At 38.7% G+C, this 21,639-nt stretch overlaps 2 protein-coding genes across 2 annotated transcripts in view; both read right to left on the bottom strand.

Moving 5' to 3' along the window:
* Positions 1-21,639, bottom strand: part of LOC133633785 (voltage-dependent calcium channel gamma-2 subunit-like) — a 111,075-nt gene that overhangs the window by 43,697 nt on the left and 45,739 nt on the right. The window contains exon 2 of the mRNA XM_062026478.1: positions 17,629-17,712. Coding sequence (XP_061882462.1) covers positions 17,629-17,712 — 84 coding nt within the window. The remainder of the gene's footprint in view (positions 1-17,628; positions 17,713-21,639) is intronic.
* Positions 14,202-17,752, bottom strand: LOC133633784 (ring-infected erythrocyte surface antigen-like). The gene is made up of 2 exons (XM_062026477.1): positions 16,588-17,752; positions 14,202-16,503 (listed from the first exon to the last, which is right to left on the bottom strand). The coding sequence occupies exon 2, from the start codon at positions 16,046-16,048 to the stop codon at positions 14,918-14,920; it is 1,131 nt and encodes a 376-aa protein (XP_061882461.1). The 5' UTR covers positions 16,049-16,503; positions 16,588-17,752; the 3' UTR covers positions 14,202-14,917.

The following is a 21,639-nucleotide window of genomic DNA, read 5'->3' as shown; positions in this document are numbered from 1 at the left end:
TTGGTGTTTTTTGGAACCCACTGCAAAAACGCTCGTCAAAGATCCTCAATACATCAGGACAACTCTGCAGGTTGTTAGAACATAATGCAAAAGCGCTAGTCAAAGATCCTCTATATGAGACACGAGTGCTATGCTGGTTTTAAAGTTGTCCGTCAAAAAAAAAAAACACTAGTCAAAGATCCTCTATATACGACAGGAGCGCTCTGCTGATTTTAAGGCCGTACTACAAAAACACGAGACAAAGATCATTTAAATACGACAGGAGGGCTCTGGTGTTTTTTGGAACCCACTGCAAAAACGCTCGTCAAAGATATTCAATACAACGGGACCACTCTGCAGGTTTTTAGAACATAATGCAAAAGCTCTTGTCAAAGATCCTCTATACAACGGGACCACTCTGCAGGTTTTTAGAACATAAGTCAACAACGCGAGTCAAAGATCCTCTATACAACGGGACCACTCTGCAGGTTTTTAGAACATAATGCAAAAACACTAGTCAAAGATCCTCTATACAACGGGACCACTCTGCAGGTTTTTAGAACATAAGTCAACAACGCGAGTCAAAGATCCTCTATACAACGGGACCACTCTGCAGGTTTTTAGAACATAATGGAAAAACGCTAGTCAAAGATCCTCTTACAATGGGACCACTCTTCAGGTTTTTTAGAACATAATTCAAAAATGCTAGTCAAGAATCCTCTATAGAAAGGGCCCACTCTGCAGGTTTTTTAAAACATAATGCAAAAACGCTAGTCAAAGATCCTCTATAGAACGGGACCACTCTGCAGGTTTTTAGAACATAATGCAAAAACGCTAGTCAAAGATCCTCTAAATGAGACACGAGTGCTATGCTGGTCTTAAAGTTATCTGACAAAAAACTAGTCAAAGATCCTCTATATACGACAGGAGCGCTCTGCTGATTTAAGGTAGCACTACAAAAACACGAGACAAAGTTCCTTTAAATACGACAGAAGGGCTCTGGTGTTTTTTAGAACCCACTGCCAAAACTCTAGTCAAAGATCCTCTATACAATGGGACCAGTCTGCAGGTTTTTACAACATAATGCAACAATGCTAGTCAAAGATCTTCTATTCAACGGGACCACTCTGCAGGTTTTTACAATATAATGCAACAACGCTAGTCAAAGATCCTCTTACAACGGGACCACTCTGCAGGTTTTTAGAACATAATGCAAAAGCGCTAGTCAAAGATCCTCTATATGAGACACGAGTGCTATGCTGGTTTTAAAGTTGTCCGTCAAAAAACAAAAAACACTAGTCAAAGATCCTCTATATACGACAGGAGCGCTCTGCTGATTTTAAGGCAGTAGTACAAAAACACAAAACAAAGATCATTTAAATACGACAGGAGGGCTCTGGTGTTTTTTGGAACCCACTGCAAAAACGCTCGTCAAAGATCCTCAATACATCAGGACAACTCCGCAGGTTGTTAGAACATAATGCAAAAGCGCTAGTCAAAGATCCTCTATATGAGACACGAGTGCTATGCTGGTTTTAAAGTTGTCCGTCAAAAAAAAAAAAACACTAGTCAAAGATCCTCTATATACGACAGGAGCGCTCTGCTGATTTTAAGGCAGTACTACAAAAACACGAGACAAAGATCATTTAAATACGACAGGAGGGCTCTGGTGTTTTTTGGAACCCACTGCAAAAACGCTCGTCAAAGATATTCAATACAACGGGACCACTCTGCAGGTTTTTAGAACATAATGCAAAAGCTCTTGTCAAAGATCCTCTATATAAGACACTAGTGCTATGCTGGTCTTACAGTTATCTGACAAAAAACTAGTCAAAGATCCTCTATATACAACAGGAGCGCTCTGCTGATTTAAGGTAGCACTACAAAAACACAAGACAAAGATCCTTCAAATACGACAGGAGGGCTCTGGTGTTTTTTAGAACCCACTGCAGAAACGCTCAAACGTCAAAGATCCTCTATACAATGGGACCAGTCTGCAGGTTTTTAGAACATATGCAAAAGCTCTTGTCAAAGATCCTCAATATAAGACACGAGTGCTATGCTGGTCTTAAAGTTATCTTACAAAAAACTAGTCAAAGATCCTCTATATACAACAGGAGCACTCTGCTGATTTAAGGTAGCACTACAAAAACACGAGACAAAGGTCCTTCAAATACGACAGGAGGGCTCTGGTGTTTTTTAGAACCCACTGCAGAAACACTGGTCAAAGATCCTCTATACAACGGGACCACTCTACAGGTTTTTAGAACATAATTCAAAAACACTAGTCAAAGATCCTCTTACAATGGGACCACTCTTCAGGTTTTTTAGAACATAATTCAAAAATGCTAGTCAAGAATCCTCTATAGAAAGGGCCCACTCTGCAGGTTTTTTAAAACATAATGCAAAAACGCTAATCAAAGATCCTCTATAGAACGAGACCACTCTGCAGGTTTTTAGAACATAAGTCAACAACGCGAGTCAAAGATCCTCTTTACAACGGGACCACTCTGCAGGTTTTTAGAACATAATGCAAAAACGCTAGTCAAAGATCCTCTTACAATGGGACCACTCTTCAGGTTTTTTAGAACATAATTCAAAAATGCTAGTCAAGAATCCTCTATAGAAAGGGCCCACTCTGCAGGTTTTTTAAAACATAATGCAAAAACGCTAGTCAAAGATCCTCTATACAACGGGACCATTCTGCAGGTTTTTAGAACCCACTGCAAAAACACTCGTCTATACAACTGGACCATTCTGCAGGTTTTTAGAACATAATGCAAAAACGCTAGTCCAAGATCCTCTATACAACGGGACCACTCTGCAGTTTTTTAGAACCCACTGCAAAAACAGTAGTCAAAGATCCTCTATACAACGGGACCACTCTGCAGGTTTTTAGAACCCACTGCAAAAACGCAAGTCAAAGATCCTATATACAACAGGACCACTCTGCAGGTTTTTAGAACATAATGCAAAAACGCTAGTCAAAGATCCACTATACAACGGGACCACTTTGCAGGTTTTTAGAACCCACTGCACAAACGCTAGTCCAAGATCCTCTATACAACGGGACCACTCTGCAGGTTTCTAGAACATAATGCAAAAGCGCTAGTCAAAGATCCTCTTATATGAGACACGAGTGCTATGCTGGTCTTAAAGTTATCTGACAAAAAACTAGTCAAAGATCCTCTATATACGACAGGAGCGCTCTGCTGATTTAAGGTAGCACTACAAAAACACAAGACAAAGGTCCTTCAAATACGACAGGAGGGCTCTGGTGTTTTTTAGAACCCACTGCAGAAACACTGGTCAAAGATCCTCTATACAACGGGACCACTCTACAGGTTTTTAGAACATAATTCAAAAACACTAGTCAAAGATCCTCTATACAACGGGACCACTCTGCAGGTTTTTAGAACATAAGTCAACAACGCGAGTCAAAGATCCTCTATACAACGGGACCACTCTGCAGGTTTTTATAACATAATGCAAAAACGCTAGTCAAAGATCCTCTTACAATGGGACCACTCTTCAGGTTTTTTAGAACATAATTCAAAAATGCTAGTCAAGAATCCTCTATAGAAAGGGACCACTCTGCAGGTTTTTTAAAACATAATGCAAAAACGCTAGTCAAAGATCCTCTATACAACGGGACCATTCTGCAGGTTTTTAGAACCCACTGCAAAAACACTCATCAAAGATCCTCTATACAACGGGACCATTCTGCAGGTTTTTAGAACATAATGCAAAAACGCTAGTCCAAGATCCTCTATACAACGGGACCACTCTGCAGTTTTTTAGAACCCACTGCAAAAACAGTAGTCAAAGACCCTCTATACAACGGGACCACTCTGCAGGTTTTTAGAACCCACTGCAAAAACGCTAGTCAAAGATCCTATATACAACAGGACCACTCTGCAGGTTTTTAGAACATAATGCAAAAACGCTAGTCAAAGATCCACTATACAACGGGACCACTTTGCAGGTTTTTAGAACCCACTGCACAAACGCTAGTCCAAGATCCTCTATACAACGGGACCACTCTGCAGGTTTTTAGAACATAATGCAAACGCGCTAGTCAAAGATCCTCTTATATGAGACACGAGTGCTATGCTGGTATTAAAGTTATCTGACAAAAAACTAGTCAAAGATCCTTTATATACGACAGGAGCGCTCTGCTGATTTAAGGTAGCACTACAAAAACACGAGACAAAGGTCCTTCAAATACGCCAGGAGGGCTCTGGTGTTTTTTAAAACCCACTGCAGAAACACTGGTCAAAGATCCTCTATACAACGGGACCACTCTGCAGGTTTTTAGAACATAATGCAAAAACGCTAGTCAAAGATCCTCTTACAATGGGACCACTCGTCAGGTTTTTTAGAACATAATTCAAAAATGCTAGTCAAGAATCCTCTACAGGAAGGGCCCACTCTGCAGGTTTTTTAAAACATAATGCAAAAACGCTAGTCAAAGATCCTCTATACAACGGGACCACTCTGCAGATTTTTAGAACATAATGCAAAAACGCTAGTCAAAGATCCTCTAAATGAGACACGAGTGCTATGCTGGTCTTAAAGTTATCTGACAAAAAACTAGTCAAAGATCCTTTATATACGACAGGAGCGCTCTGCTGATTTAAGGTAGCACTACAAAAACACGAGACAAAGGTCCTTCAAATACGACAGGAGGGCTCTGGTGTTTTTTAGAACCCACTGCAGAAACACTGGTCAAAGATCCTCTATACAACGGGACCACTCTACAGGTTTTTAGAACATAATTCAAAAACACTAGTCAAAGATCCTCTATACAACGGGACCACTCTGCAGGTTTTTAGAACATAAGTCAACAACGCGAGTCAAAGATCCTCTATACAACGGGACCACTCTGCAGGTTTTTAGAACATAATGCAAAAACGCTAGTCAAAGATCCTCTTACAATGGGACCACTCTTCAGGTTTTTTAGAACATAATTAAAAAATGCTAGTCAAGAATCCTCTATAGAAAGGGCCCACTCTGCAGGTTTTTTAAAACATAATGCAAAAACGCTAGTCAAAGATCCTCTATAGAACGGGACCACTCTGCAGGTTTTTAGAACATAATGCAAAAACGCTAGTCAAAGATCCTCTAAATGAGACACGAGTGCTATGCTGGTCTTAAAGTTATCTGACAAAAAACTAGTCAAAGATCCTCTATATACGACAGGAGCGCTCTGCTGATTTAAGGTAGCACTACAAAAACACGAGACAAAGTTCCTTTAAATACGACAGAAGGGCTCTGGTGTTTTTTGGAACCCACTGCCAAAACGCTAGTCAAAGATCCTCTATACAATGGGACCAGTCTGCAGGTTTTTACAACATAATGCAACAATGCTAGTCAAAGATCTTCTATTCAACGGGACCACTCTGCAGGTTTTTACAATATAATGCAACAACGCTAGTCAAAGATCCTCTTACAACGGGACCACTCTGCAGGTTTTTAGAACATCATGCAAAAACGCTAGTCAAAGATCCTCTATAGAACGGGACCACTGTGCAGTTTTTTAAAACCCACTGCAAAAACGCAAGTCAAAGATCCTCAATACAACGGGACCACTCTGCTACTGCAAAAACGCTAATCAAAGATCCTAAGACAGAAGTGCTCTGCTGGTTTTAAAGCCACTAGTCGAAGATCCTCTCTATACGACAGGAGTGCTCTTCTAATTTTAAGGCATTACTGCGACCCCGAAAGGGACAAGCTGTAGAAAATGGATGGATGGGCTACAAAAACACGAGACAAAGATCCTTTAAAGACAACAGAAGTGCTGTAGTGTTGTTGTTTTTTTTTACAAAAAATGCAAAAACACTAGTCAAAGATCCTCTATATAAGACAGGAGTGCTCTGCTGGTTTTAAGGCTGTTCTTCAAAAACGATAGTCAAAGATCCTCTATGTACATCAAGAGCTCTCTGCTGGTTTTTATAACTTTCTGCAAAACCACCTGTTAAAAAAAGATCCTTCATACGGGAGGAGCTCTCTAGTCAAAGATCCTTTATGTAACAGGAGTACTGCTGTTTTCAAAGAGCTGCTGCAAAAACACTGGTTCAAGATCCTCTACAAAACAGGATCACTACTACAGTACTATGTTACTGAACACGTTCGGCGTCAAAGATCCTCTATCAACGAAAAGAGCGCTCTTCTGTTCTAAATGATCTACCACAAAACTGCTTGACAAAGATCTAACACACTGCTATTTCTGCTAGAACCTACTGCAGAAACGCTAGTCAAAGATCCTCTATGTGACAGGAGCGCCCTGCTGGTTAAGGGCCGGTGCATGTAGAAGAATTGGTTTCCATGGCAACAGAAGAAAATAAGCACCCGTGTCTGTTGCGACGATGAAATATTGATTGTCCAGTCAGTGTTGTGACCACCTTCTTCTAGAACCTTCTCAGGAACGCGCTCGCATTCCCCCCCGCAGCGTCTTGAGGACATCTGTCTCTGCGCCCAAACTAGGTCACTGGACACCGAGTGCACTGACGTGACACGCAAGATGACCAAAGGCGACCGAGTGAGACCTCCAAGGACATACGCAATCTGCGTTTGGAATCATTAACTCAGTATGAGTGTGGTCTGCACTAATATGTAATATTTAGCTTATTGTTTACAAACTCATGAATGCTGACTCAGCAGTTTGCTCCTCAGTGCTGTTACAACATCGGTTGTGTTGCTTATTGTTTACAAACTCATGAAGAGTGTTCCTCAGTGCTGTTACAACATTGGTTGTTTACAAACTCATGAATGCTGACTCAGCAGTTTGCTCCTCAGTGCTGTTACAACATTGGTTGTGTTGCTTATTGTTTACAAACTCATGAATGCTGACTCAGCAGTTTGCTCCTCAGTGCTGTTACAACATTGGTTGTGTTGCTTATTGTTTACAAACTCATGAATGCTGACTCAGCAGTTTGCTCCTCAGTGCTGTTACAACATTGGTTGTGTTGCTTATTGTTTACAAACTCATGAATGCTGACTCAGCAGTTTGCTCCTCAGTGCTGTTACAACATTGGTTGTGTTGCTTATTGTTTACAAACTCATGAATGCTGACTCAGCAGTTTGCTCCTCAGTGCTGTTACAACATTGGTTGTGTTGCTTATTGTTTACAAACTCATGAATGCTGACTCAGCAGTTTGCTCCTCAGTGCTGTTACAACATTGGTTGTGTTGCTTGTTGTTTACAAACTCATGAAGAGTGTTCCTCAGTGCTGTTACAACATTGGTTGTTTACAAACTCATGAATGCTGTACAAACTCATGAAGTGTGTTCCTCAGTGCTGTTACAACATTGGTTGTGTTGCTTGTTGTTTACAAACTCATGAAGTGTGTTCCTCAGTGCTGTTACAACATTGGTTGTGTTGCTTATTGTCTACAAACTCTTGAATGCTGACTCAGCTGTTTGCTCCTCAGTGCTGTTACAACATTGGTTGTGTTGCTTGTTGTTTACAAACTCATGAAGTGTGTTCCTCAGTGCTGTTACAACATTGGTTGTGTTGCTTATTGTCTACAAACTCTTGAATGCTGACTCAGCTGTTTGCTCCTCAGTGCTGTTACAACATTGGTTGTGTTGCTTATTGTCTACAAACTCATGAATGCTGACTCAGCTGTTTACTCCTCAGTGCTGTTACAACATTGGTTGTGTTGCTTATTGTCTACAAACTCATGAATGCTGACTCAGCTGTTTACTCCTCAGTGCTGTTACAACATTGGTTGTGTTGCTTATTGTCAACAAACTCTTGAATGCTGACTCAGCTGTTTGCTCCTCAGTGCTGTTACAACATTGGTTGTGTTGCTTATTGTCTACAAACTCATGAATGCTGACTCAGCTGTTTGCTCCTCAGTGCTGTTACAACATTGGTTGTGTTGCTTATTGTTTACAAACTCATGAAGAGCGTTCCTCAGTGCTGTTACAACATTGGTTGTTTACAAACTCATGAATGCTGTACAAACTCATGAAGTGTGTTCCTCAGTGCTGTTACAACATTGGTTGTGTTGCTTGTTGTTTACAAACTCATGAAGTGTGTTCCTCAGTGCTGTTACAACATTGGTTGTGTTGGTTATTGTCTACAAACTCTTGAATGCTGACTCAGCTGTTTGCTCCTCAGTGCTGTTACAACATTGGTGGTGTTGCTTGTTGTTTACAAACTCATGAAGTGTGTTCCTCAGTGCTGTTACAACATTGGTTGTGTTGCTTATTGTCTACAAACTCTTGAATGCTGACTCAGCTGTTTGCTCCCCAGTGCTGTTACAATATTGGTTGTGTTGCTTGTTGTTTACAAACTCATGAAGTGTGTTCCTCAGTGCTGTTACAACATTGGTTGTGTTGCTTATTGTCTACAAACTCTTGAATGCTGACTCAGCTGTTTGCTCCTCAGTGCTGTTACAACATTGGTTGTGTTGCTTATTGTCTACAAACTCTTGAATGCTGACTCAGCTGTTTGCTCCTCAGTGCTGTTACAACATTGGTTGTGTTGCTTTTTGTTTACAAACTCATGAAGTGTGTTCCTCAGTGCTGTTAAAACATTGGTTGTGTTGCTTATTGTCTACAAACTCTTGAATGCTGACTCAGCTGTTTGCTCCTCAGTGCTGTTACAACATTGGTTGTGTTGCTTATTGTCTACAAACTCATGAATGCTGACTCAGCTGTTTACTCTTCAGTGCTGTTACAACATTGGTTGTGTTGCTTATTGTCTACAAACTCATGAATGTTGACTCAGCTGTTTACTCCTCAGTGCTGTTACAACATTGGTTGTGTTGCTTATTGTCAATAAACTCTTGAATGCTGACTCAGCTGTTTGCTCCTCAGTGCTGTTACAACATTGGTTGTGTTGCTTATTGTCTACAAACTCATGAATGCTGACTCAGCTGTTTGCTCCTCAGTGCTGTTACAACATTGGTTGTGTTGCTTATTGTTTACAAACTCATGAAGAGTGTTCCTCAGTGCTGTTACAACATTGGTTGTTTACAAACTCATGAATGCTGTACAAACTCATGAAGTGTGTTCCTCAGTGCTGTTACAACATTAGTTGTGTTGCTTGTTGTTTACAAACTCATGAAGTGTGTTCCTCAGTGCTGTTACAACATTGGTTGTGTTGCTTATTGTCTACAAACTCTTGAATGCTGACTCAGCTGTTTGCTCCTCAGTGCTGTTACAACTTTGGTTGTGTTGCTTGTTGTTTACAAACTCATGAAGTGTGTTCCTCAGTGCTGTTACAACATTGGTTGTGTTGCTTATTGTCTACAAACTCTTGAATGCTGACTCAGCTGTTTGCTCCTCAGTGCTGTTACAACATTGGTTGTGTTGCTTGTTGTTTACAAACTCATGAAGTGTGTTCCTCAGTGCTGTTACAACATTGGTTGTGTTGCTTATTGTCTACAAACTCTTGAATGCTGACTCAGCTGTTTGCTCCTCAGTGCTGTTACAACATTGGTTGTTTACAAACTCATGAATGCTGTACAAACTCATGAAGTGTGTTCCTCAGTGCTGTTACAACATTGGTTGTGTTGCTTATTGTCTACAAAGTCTTGAATGCTGACTCAGCTGTTTGTTCCTCAGTGCTGTTACAACATTGGTTGTTTACAAACTCATGAATGCTGTACAAACTCATGAAGTGTGTTCCTCAGTGCTGTTACAACATTGGTTGTGTTGCTTATTGTCTACAAAGTCTTGAATGCTGACTCAGCTGTTTGCTCCTCAGTGCTGTTACAACATTGGTTGTGTTGCTTGTTGTTTACAAACTCATGAAGAGTGTTCCTCAGTGCTGTTACAACATTGGTTGTTTACAAACTCATGAATGCTGTACAAACTCATGGAGTGTGTTCCTCAGTGCTGTTACAACATTGGTTGTGTTGCTTGTTGTTTACAAACTCATGAAGAGTGTTCCTCAGTGCTGTTACAACATTGGTTGTTTACAAACTCATGAATGCTGTACAAACTCATGAAGTGTGTTCCTCAGTGCTGTTACAACATTGGTTGTGTTGCTTGTTGTTTACAAACTCATGAAGTGTGTTCCTCAGTGCTGTTACAACATTGGTTGTGTTGCTTATTGTCTACAAACTCTTGAATGCCGACTCAGCAGTTTGCTCCTCAGTGCTGTTACAACATTGGTTGTGTTGCTTATTGTTTACAAACTCATGAAGAGTGTTCCTCAGTGCTGTTACAACATTGGTTGTTTACAAACTCTTGAATGCTGACTCAGCTGTTTGCTCCTCAGTGCTGTTACAACATTGGTTGTGTTGCTTATTGTTTACAAACTCATGAAGAGTGTTCCTCAGTGCTGTTACAACATTGGTTGTGTTGCTTATTGTTTACAAACTCATGAATGCTGACTCAGCAGTTTGCTCCTCAGTGCTGTTACAACATTGGTTGTGTTGCTTATTGTTTACAAACTCATGAAGAGTGTTCCTCAGTGCTGTTACAACATTGGTTGTGTTGCTTATTGTTTACAAACTCATGAAGAGTGTTCCTCAGTGCTGTTACAACATTGGTTGTTTACAAACTCATGAATGCTGTACAAACTCATGAAGTGTGTTCCTCAGTGCTGTTACAACATTGGTTGTGTTGCTTATTGTCTACAAACTCTTGAATGCTGACTCAGCTGTTTGCTCCTCAGTGCTGTTACAACATTGGTTGTGTTGCTTGTTGTTTACAAACTCATGAAGTGTGTTCCTCAGTGCTGTTACAACATTGGTTGTGTTGCTTATTGTCTACAAACTCTTGAATGCTGACTCAGCTGTTTGCTCCTCAGTGCTGTTACAACATTGGTTGTGTTGCTTGTTGTCTACAAACTCATGAAGTGTGTTCCTCAGTGCTGTTACAACATTGGTTGTGTTGCTTATTGTCTACAAACTCTTGAATGCTGACTCAGCTGTTTGCTCCTCAGTGCTGTTACAACATTGGTTGTGTTGCTTATTGTCTACAAACTCATGAAGTGTGTTCCTCAGTGCTGTTACAACATTGGTTGTGTTGCTTATTGTCTACAAACTCTTGAATGCTGACTCAGCTGTTTGCTCCTCAGTGCTGTTACAACATTGGTTGTGTTGCTTATTGTTTACAAACTCATGAAGAGTGTTCCTCAGTGCTGTTACAACATTGGTTGTTTACAAACTCATGAATGCTGTACAAACTCATGAAGTATGTTCCTCAGTGCTGTTACAACATTGGTTGTTTACAAACTCATGAATGCTGTACAAACTCATGAAGAGTGTTCCTCAGTGCTGTTACAACATTGGTTGTTTACAAACTCATGAATGCTGTACAAACTCATGAAGTGTGTTCCTCAGTGCTGTTACAACATTGGTTGTGTTGCTTATTGTCTACAAACTCATGAATGCTGACTCAGCTGTTTACTCCTCAGTGCTGTTACAACATTGGTTGTGTTGCTTATTGTTTACAAACTCATGAAGTGTGTTCCTCAGTGCTGTTACAACATTGGTCGTGTTGCTTATTGTCAACAAACTCATGAATGCTGACTCAGCTGTTTGCTCCTCAGTGCTGTTACAACATTGGTTGTGTTGCTTATTGTTTACAAACTCATGAAGTGTGTTCCTCAGTGCTGTTACAACATTGGTTGTGTTGCTTGTTGTCAACAAACTCATGAATGCTGACTCAGCTGTTTGCTCCTCAGTGCTGTTACAACATTGGTTGTGTTGCTTATTGTTTACAAACTCATGAATGCTGACTCAGCAGTTTGTTCCTCAGTGCTGTTACAACATTGGTTGTGTTGCTTATTGTTTACAAACTCATGAATGCCGACTCAGCAGTTTGCTCCTCAGTGCTGTTACAACATTGGTTGTGTTGCTTATTGTCTACAAACCCATAAATGCTGACTCAGCAGTTTGTTCCTCAGTGCTGTTACAACATTGGTTGTGTTGCTTATTGTCTACAAACTCATGAATGCTGATTCAGCAGAGCGTTCCTCAGTGCTGTTACAACATTGGTTGTGTTGCTTATTGTTTACAAAGTCATGAATGCTGACTCAGCAGTGTTTTCCTCAGTGCTGTTACAACATTGGTTGTGTTGCTTATTGTCTACAAACTCTTGAATGCTGACTCAGCTGTTTGCTCCTCAGTGCTGTTACAACATTGGTTGTGTTGCTTGTTGTTTACAAACTCATGAAGTGTGTTCCTCAGTGCTGTTACAACATTGGTTGTGTTGCTTATTGTCTACAAACTCTTGAATGCTGACTCAGCTGTTTGCTCCTCAGTGCTGTTACAACATTGGTTGTGTTGCTTATTTTCTACAAACTCATGAATGCTGACTCGGCTGTTTACTCCTCAGTGCTGTTACAACATTGGTTGTGTTGCTTATTGTTTACAAACTCATGAAGTGTGTTCCTCAGTGCTGTTACAACATTGGTTGTGTTGCTTATTGTCTACAAACTCTTGAATGCTGACTCAGCTGTTTGCTCCTCAGTGCTGTTACAACATTGGTTGTGTTGCTTATTGTCTACAAACTCATGAAGTGTGTTCCTCAGTGCTGTTACAACATTGGTTGTGTTGCTTATTGTCTACAAACTCTTGAATGCTGACTCAGCTGTTTGCTCCTCAGTGCTGTTACAACATTGGTTGTGTTGCTTATTGTTTACAAACTCATGAAGAGTGTTCCTCAGTGCTGTTACAACATTGGTCGTTTACAAACTCATGAATGCTGTACAAACTCATGAAGTGTGTTCCTCAGTGCTGTTACAACATTGGCTGTTTACAAACTCATGAATGCTGTACAAACTCATGAAGAGTGTTCCTCAGTGCTGTTACAACATTGGTTGTTTACAAACTCATGAATGCTGTACAAACTCATGAAGTGTGTTCCTCAGTGCTGTTACAACATTGGTTGTGTTGCTTATTGTCTACAAACTCATGAATGCTGACTCGGCTGTTTACTCCTCAGTGCTGTTACAACATTGGTTGTGTTGCTTATTGTTTACAAACTCATGAAGTGTGTTCCTCAGTGCTGTTACAACATTGGTTGTGTTGCTTATTGTCAACAAACTCATGAATGCTGACTCAGCTGTTTGCTCCTCAGTGCTGTTACAACATTGGTTGTGTTGCTTATTGTTTACAAACTCATGAATGCTGACTCAGCAGTTTGTTCCTCAGTGCTGTTACAACATTGGTTGTGTTGCTTATTGTTTACAAACTCATGAATGCCGACTCAGCAGTTTGCTCCTCAGTGCTGTTACAACATTGGTTGTGTCGCTTATTGTCTACAAACCCATAAATGCTGACTCAGCAGTTTGTTCCTCAGTGCTGTTACAACATTGGTTGTGTTGCTTATTGTCTACAAACTCATGAATGCTGATTCAGCAGTGTGTTCCTCAGTGCTGTTACAACATTGGTTGTGTTGCTTATTGTTTACAAAGTCATGAATGCTGACTCAGCAGTGTTCCTCAGTGCTGTTACAACATTGGTTGTGTTGCTTATTGTCTACAAACTCTTGAATGCTGACTCAGCAGTTTGCTCCTCAGTGCTGTTACAACATTGGTTGTGTTGCTTGTTGTTTACAAACTCATGAAGTGTGTTCCTCAGTGCTGTTACAACATTGGTTGTGTTGCTTATTGTCTACAAACTCTTGAATGCTGACTCAGCTGTTTGCTCCTCAGTGCTGTTACAACATTGGTTGTGTTGCTTATTGTCTACAAACTCATGAATGCTGACTCAGCTGTTTACTCCTCAGTGCTGTTACAACATTGGTTGTGTTGCTTATTGTTTACAAACTCACGAAGTGTGTTCCTCAGTGCTGTTACAACATTGGTTGTGTTGCTTATTGTCTACAAACTCATGAATGCTGACTCAGGTGTTTGCTCCTCAGTGCTGTTACAACATTGGTTGTGTTGCTTATTGTTTACAAACTCATGAAGTGTGTTCCTCAGTGCTGTTACAACATTGGTTGTGTTGCTTATTGTCAACAAACTCATGAATGCTGACTCAGCTGTTTGCTCCTCAGTGCTGTTACAACATTGGTTGTGTTGCTTATTGTTTACAAACTCATGAAGTGTGTTCCTCAGTGCTGTTACAACATTGGTTGTGTTGCTTATTGTCAACAAACTCATGAATGCTGACTCAGCTGTTTGCTCCTCAGTGCTGTTACAACATTGGTTGTGTTGCTTATTGTTTACAAACTCATGAATGCTGACTCAGCAGTTTGTTCCTCAGTGCTGTTACAACATTGGTTGTGTTGCTTATTGTTTACAAACTCATGAATGCCGACTCAGCAGTTTGCTCCTCAGTGCTGTTACAACATTGGTTGTGTCGCTTATTGTCTACAAACCCATAAATGCTGACTCAGCAGTTTGTTCCTCAGTGCTGTTACAACATTGGTTGTGTTGCTTATTGTCTACAAACTCATGAATGCTGATTCAGCAGTGTGTTCCTCAGTGCTGTTACAACATTGGTTGTGTTGCTTATTGTTTACAAAGTCATGAATGCTGACTCAGCAGTGTGTTCCTCAGTGCTGTTACAACATTGGTTGTGTTGCTTATTGTCTACGAACTCATGAATGCTGACTCAGAAGTTTTCTCCTCAGTGCTGTTACAACATTGGTTGTGTTGCTGCTGTGTTGTAAATACCCATGTTCATAAATGAGCAAGTGGTCAAATAGAGAGCTTACATTTTTCTTTCCACTTTCTCATGCACTCCCCATCATTACAAGTCCAAAAAAGTTTTTTCCACATTTAAGGATTTCAGCCTTAACTTAACTTGACTTAACTTTAGAGGCGTGTTAATAGTGGAGGTGTAGGAAGTACACACGTTGCAGTGGTAACTGAAGACAAAGTATTGATAGGCGGCCCTCCTTCACGTATCGCTTCGGCACTCGGCCCGCCGTCTGTCCGCTAGCAGAGTTGGAGAAAGGAGGTGAGGGATCATAAGAAGGAAGTAGGAGAGGAAAGTTTGACCCACTTAGGAAGTAGGAAGTATTTATAGAATAAAGTGTCCTAATTGGCGGACTCCTAGGAGACACACTAACGTGCTACCTTGTCCTCCGTCCTCACCTCTCAAATGGTTCCCCTCATGTCGGACCTTATGTTCCTCTTTATGTTCCTCTTTATGTTCCTTCTTATGTTCCTTCTTATGTTCCTCTTTATGTTCTTCTTTATGTTCCTCTTTATATTCCTTCTTATGTTCCTTTTTATGTTCCTCTTTATGTTCCTTCTTATGTTCCTCTTTGTGTTCTTCTTTATGTTCCTCTTTATGTTCTTCTTTATGTTCCTCTTTATGTTCTTCTTTATGTTCCTCTTTATGTTCCTCTTTATGTTCCTTCTTATGTTCCTTCTTATGTTTCTCTTTATGTTCCTTATGTTCTTCTTTATGTTCCTCTTTGTGTTCTTCTTTATCTTCCTCTTTATGTTCCTTCTTATGTTCCTCTTTATGTTCCTTCTTATGTTCCTCTTTGTGTTCTTCTTTATTTTCCTCTTTATGTTCCTTCTTATGTTCCTTCTTATGTTCCTCTTTATATTCCTTCTTATGTTCTTCTTTATGTTCCTCTTTATTTTCTTCTTTATGTTCCTTCTTATGTTCCTCTTTATATTCCTTCTTATGTTCCTCTTTATATTCCTTCTTGTGTTCCTCTTTATGGTCCTCTTTGTTCTGTCTTATGTTCCTCTTTATATTCCTTCTTATGTTCTTCTTTATGTTCCTCTTTATGTTCCTTCTTATGTTCCTTCTTATGTTCCTCTTTATATTCCTTCTTATGTTCTTCTTTATGTTCCTTCTTATGTTCCTCTTTATGTTCCTTCTTATGTTCCTCTTGTTGTTCTGTCTTATGATCCTCTTTATGTTCCTCTTTAAGTTCCTTATATTCTTCTTTATATTCCTTCTTATGTTCCTCCTTATATTCCTTCTTATGTTCTGTCTTATGTTCCTCTTTATATTCCTTCTTATGTTCCTCTTTATGTTCATCCTCATGTTCCTCTTTATATTCCTTCTTATGTTCCTCTTTATATTCCTCTTTATGTTCATCTTTATATTCCTCTTCATGTTCCTCTTTATAATCCTTCTTATGTTCCTCTTTATATTCCTCCTCATGTTCCTCCTTATGTTCCTCTTCATGTACCTTCTTATGTTCCTCTTTATGTCCTCTTTATATTCCTTCTCATGCCCATCTCTATGTTCCTTCTTATGGTCCTCTTTATGTTCCTTTTTGTGTTCATATTTATATTCCTTCTTATGGTCCTCTTTATGTTCTTTCTTGTGTTCATATTTATATTCCTTCTTATGGTCCTCTTTATGTTCCTTCTTATGGTCCTTTTTATGTTCCTTCTTATGTTCCTCCTCATGTTCCTATTTATGTTCCTTCTTATGTTCCTCTTTATGTTCCTTCTTATGTTCCTTCTTGTGTTCCTCTTTATGTTCCTTCTTAATGTCCTCTTTATGTTCCTTCTTATGTTCCTCCTCATGTTCCTATTTATGTTCCTTCTTATGTTCCTCTTTATGTTCCTTCTTATGTTCCTCCTCATGTTCCTTCTTATGTTCCTCTTTATGTTCCTTCTTATGTTCCTCTTTATCTTCATTCTTAATGTCCTCTTTATGTTCCTTCTTATGTTCCTCCTCATGTTCCTATTTATGTTCCTTCTTATGTTCCTCTTTACGTTCCTTCTTATGTTCCTCTTTATGTTCCTTCTTATGTTCCTCTTTATGTTCCTTCTTATGGTCCTCTTTATGTTCCTTCTTATGTTCCTCTTTAAGGTCCTCTTTACAATCCTTCTTATGGTCCTCTTTATGTTTCTCTTTATATTTATTCTTAGGGTCCTATTTATGTTCCTCCTCATGTTCCTCATTATAATCCTTCTTATGTTCCTCTTCATGTTCCCTCTTCATGTTCTTCCGCATGTTCCTCTTTATATTCCATCTTGTGTTCTTCTTTATGTTCCTCCTCATGTTTTTAATAATGATGATACAGTGTATATTTCAAATAAATAAATACAAGAATAATACAAATATAATCAAACATAAGATAACAATTACAGTATGTCATAATAATAATACGTTTAACAATAATCATAACAGGAACTTTGTATTTTTTTAAACAAATGATAATATTAAAATAAAAATATATAATGAAAACAAGTGAACAAATACTGTATTTGTTATAATAATGTGTTTAATAATATGGTACTGTTTTCTTTCTCCAAATCATTTCAAAATAATATATTGGAAAATAAACCGAGTCTTTTTTTATATATAGTTGAAAAATTTAAATGCATTACATTTTGAAATAATACATCTATACTTTTAATAAATACAAAAGATAAAATAAATAATATATATGTTATTTTATTTTTGTGTGTAAATGTGTGTGATTGTTAAACATGTATAATCTGTACTGTTAAACTGATCACACCGAATGGTTGATGGTTGATTATATGACCGAAATAAACTTATTTCATTCAATCATTCATTCATATTAATTGATCAAATTAAATCATACTCTAATAAATATCACTAAAAACATTTTTCACCCACTAAATAGGCTAATCAACACATTGGGAAGAGTCCAGACTACAACCGCAATAATAATAATAATAATAATAATAATAAAACCTAAAAATAATTGACGTAACATATCAGCTGTACCTAATGAAGTGGCTGCGCAGCGTGCTGGGAGGGCAAAAAGAACGGCGTGCACTCACGTAGGAAGTACTCGGAAGCGTCGGCCTCGTAGTCGGCGTCGTCCGGGAAGTGATCGATTTGTTTACACATGCCCTTAAAGGAACCTGGGAGACAGAAAGGAGGGATTACATTACACAGCAACCAGGAAGTGCACGCCATGTCAGTCAGGGCAGCAAGTGACGTCCGCGTAAGTGACGTCAGCGTCTTCTTCCGAGCCTGCGGTTTAGCGGCGAGCTAATCCTGCGCTCAAATAAAATAATGAAATAAGAGTAAAAAGTAGCTGCACTTCCTTGCCCTTCACGCCGCCAGCAATTAAACCGGCCCCGGAACGCCACTTAGCCAGCGTTAATTGGCGGCTAAAAAGGACGGGAAAGTGGTGCGTCAGCGTTTTCTGACTAGCTAGCGTGGAACACAACAAGAGACAGGAAGCAGGAAGCAGGGCATATCTTCATACGCGGGGAAACGTCGTTAGCCAACAAGCTGACCTCTGATTGGCTCACTCCGGTGTAAATCAGTCACAGGACGGCAACAGGCCACGCCCCCTGCACCGCGATAAATGCTAATGTGTATAATTAGCGGCGCCACCGCGGCAGGTGAAGACGTCGGCGGTTAAACGTGACCTTTTAGCGAGCGCTTGTCCAACCTAATAGATGTCATGAACCATATGTTGCATTAAGCAGCTAACATGGCATTTTAACATCGAGCTAATTAGCGGTGTCGCCAAATAATTTTATTTTTACATTTTAAGATGTACAGCAAAGCCTGCTTCTTGTCATTATATGCATAAGCCTCAATACCTCGACGTACGTCGTAAGAAACGGCGCTAGCTTGTAAGGAAACACAACTGCCGCTTTGTAGCGACGGTCTGACAACCGCTCAAGTTGACATTTTGACAACATTTTCAAAAACAAGCAAGCTAAAGTGCTAACATGGCATTTGCTGTGCTAGTTTTGGTAATGCTAGCCATAGCATTTATAACATTACGTTTTAATTTCACACTAATGTTTACAGGTCAGTGTTTACATGCTAGTGTTTATAAGCTAATGTTTACATGCTTGTGTTTATAAGCTAATGTTGACGTGCTAATGTTACGTGCTAGTGTTTACAGGTTAATATTTACATGCCAATGTTTACAGGTCAGTGTTTACACGTTAATGTTGATATGCTAATGTTTACATGCTAATGTTTAGAGGTTAATGTTTAAACGTTAATGTTTACATGCTAGTGTTTATAAGCTAATGCTGTCGTGCTAATGTTACGTGCTAGTGTTTACAGGTTAATATTTACATGCTAATGTTTACAGGTTAGTGTTTACAAGTTAATGTTGATAGGCTAATGTTTACATGCTAATGTTTAGAGGTTAATGTTTACATTCTAGTGTTTATAAACTAATGTTGACGTGCTAATGTTACGTGCTAGTGTTTACAGGTTAATATTTACATGCTAATGTTTACAGGTTAGTGTTTACAAGTTAATGTTGATAGGCTAATGTTTACATGCTAATGTTTAGAGGTTAATGTTTAGAGGTTAATGTTTACATTCTAGTGTTTATAAGCTAATGTTGACGTGCTAATGTTACGTGCTAGTGTTTACAGGTTAATATTTACATGCTAATGTTTACAGGTTAGTGTTTACAAGTTAATGTTGATAGGTTAATGTTTACATGCTAATGTTTAGAGGTTAATGTTTAGAGGTTAATGTTTACATTCTAGTGTTTATAAACTAATGTTGACGTGCTAATGTTACGTGCTAGTGTTTACAGGTTAATATTTACATGCTAATGTTTACAGGTTAGTGTTTACAAGTTAATGTTGATAGGCTAATGTTTACATGCTAATGTTTAGAGGTTAATGTTTAAACATTAATGTTTACAGGCTAGTGTTTACATGCTAATGTTTACATTCTAGTGTTTATAAGCAAATGTTGACGTGCTAATGTCACGTGGTAGTGTTTACAGGTTAATATTGGCATGCTAATGTTTAGAGGTTAATGTTTACAAGTTATTGTTGATATGCTAATGTTTACATGCTAATGTTTAGAGGTTAATGTTTGAATGTTAATGTTTACATGCTAGTGTTTCGAGGTTAATGTTTAAACGTTAATGTTTACAGGCTAATATTTACATTCTAGTGTTTATAAGCTAATGTTTACGTGCTAATGTTACGTGGTAGTGTTTACAGGTTAATATTTACATGCCAATGTTCACAGGTTAGTATTTACAAGTTAATGTTGATATGCTAATGTTTACATGCTAATGTTTGGAGGTTAATGTTTAGAGGTTAATGTTTACAGGTTCATTTTTATTAGCTAACGTTTAGATGCTAATGTTTACATTTACCTGTTAATGTTTGAATGCTAATGTTTAGAGGTTAATGTTTACAAGTTAATGTTGATATGCTAATGTTTACATGCTAATGTTTAGAGGTTAATGTTTACAAGTTAATGCTTACAGTTTAATGTTTATTAGCCAACGCTTAGATGCTACTGTTTACAGGTTAAACGTTTACCTGCTAATGTTTACAGTGCAATGTTTAGAGGTTAATGCAAACTTTAGCCTGTAAACATCATCATGTAAACATTAGCCTGTACAAAAAATTGCTAATAAACATTAGCATGTAAACATTAGCCTGTGAATATCAAGCTGTAATGATTAACTTCTAAACATTAGCCTGTATGATTTGAAATGTCTTGTTTTATTGACAATTAAGAATGTTTACTTGGAAGAAACACTGACATATTTGCTGTTTTTTTTGTGAAAAATTATATTATCTTCAGCAAAGTCCATCATATAGATTGCTAGTTGGCTCATAATTGTCATGTAGGACTTCATTGTGTGCACAATGTTCTGCAAAATTGTTAGTAAACAGCACATTTGTGAGCCACAATCATGGTTGCATTATTAATAATATCATATACGTACAAGTATGTCCACTTTCATGCTTATTTTACTTCTGTTTTCTACTATTTGTAGGGCGGCGACTCAGTACAAGACCTACTTTTAAATGCCCAACGAGGAGGGAAAAAAAAGCATCGCCGTGTTTTCCCGCGCTCACGAACGTGACTTTTCTACAAACTATTGGGAGACAAGAAGAAGTGTGGATGTGGGCGACACGTTGGCACGCGGCACAGGAACGTAGCGACGACTTAGCCGCCTGCCGAGGTGTGAAATGTAGAAAAGAGCTGATTTTGGACTTTATTTGTGAGGCTGGGATTGTTTTTACTTGAGGGTGAGCTGCAAAGAAAACATGGACACCTGTAAACATTCACCTGTAGACATTAGCATGTAAACGTTAGCCTGTAAACATTAGCGTGTAAACATTAGCATGTAAACATTAGCGTGTAAACATTTGCATGTAAACGTCAGCCTGTAAACATTAGCGTGTACACAGTAGCATGTAAATGTTAGCCTGTAAACATTAGCGTGTAAACAGTAGAATGTAAACGTTAGCCTGTAAACATTAGCGTGTAGACATTAGCATGTAAACGTTAGCCTGTAAACTTTAGCGTGTAGACATTAGCATGTAAACGTTAGCCTATAAACATTGGCGTGTAAACATTAGCATGTAAATGGTAGCCTATAAACATTAGCGTGTAAACAGTAGCATGTAAACGTTAGCCTGTAAACATTAGCGTGTAAACAGTAGCATGTAAACGTTAGCCTGTAAACATTAGCGTGTAAACATTAGCATGTAAATGTTAGCCTATAAACATTAGCGTGTAAACATTAGCATGTAAACGTTAGCCTATAAACATTAGCGTATAAAAATTAGCATGTAAAAGTTAGCCTGTAAACATTAGCATGTAAATGTTAGCCTATAAACATTACCGTGTGAACATTAGCATGTAAACATTGGCATGTAAACATTAGCATGTAAATGTTAGCCTATAAACATTAGCATGTAAACGTTAGCCTATAAACATTAGCATGTAAACATTAGCATGTAAACATTGGCATGTAAACATTAGCATGTAAACGTTAGCCTGTAAACGTTAACCTGTAGACATTAGCATGTAAACATTAGCATGTAAAT

This window comes from Entelurus aequoreus, linkage group LG18 (genome assembly GCF_033978785.1).
Source record: "Entelurus aequoreus isolate RoL-2023_Sb linkage group LG18, RoL_Eaeq_v1.1, whole genome shotgun sequence".
Taxonomy (NCBI): domain Eukaryota; kingdom Metazoa; phylum Chordata; class Actinopteri; order Syngnathiformes; family Syngnathidae; genus Entelurus; species Entelurus aequoreus.
This window is presented reverse-complemented; position numbering and strand designations above follow the sequence as displayed.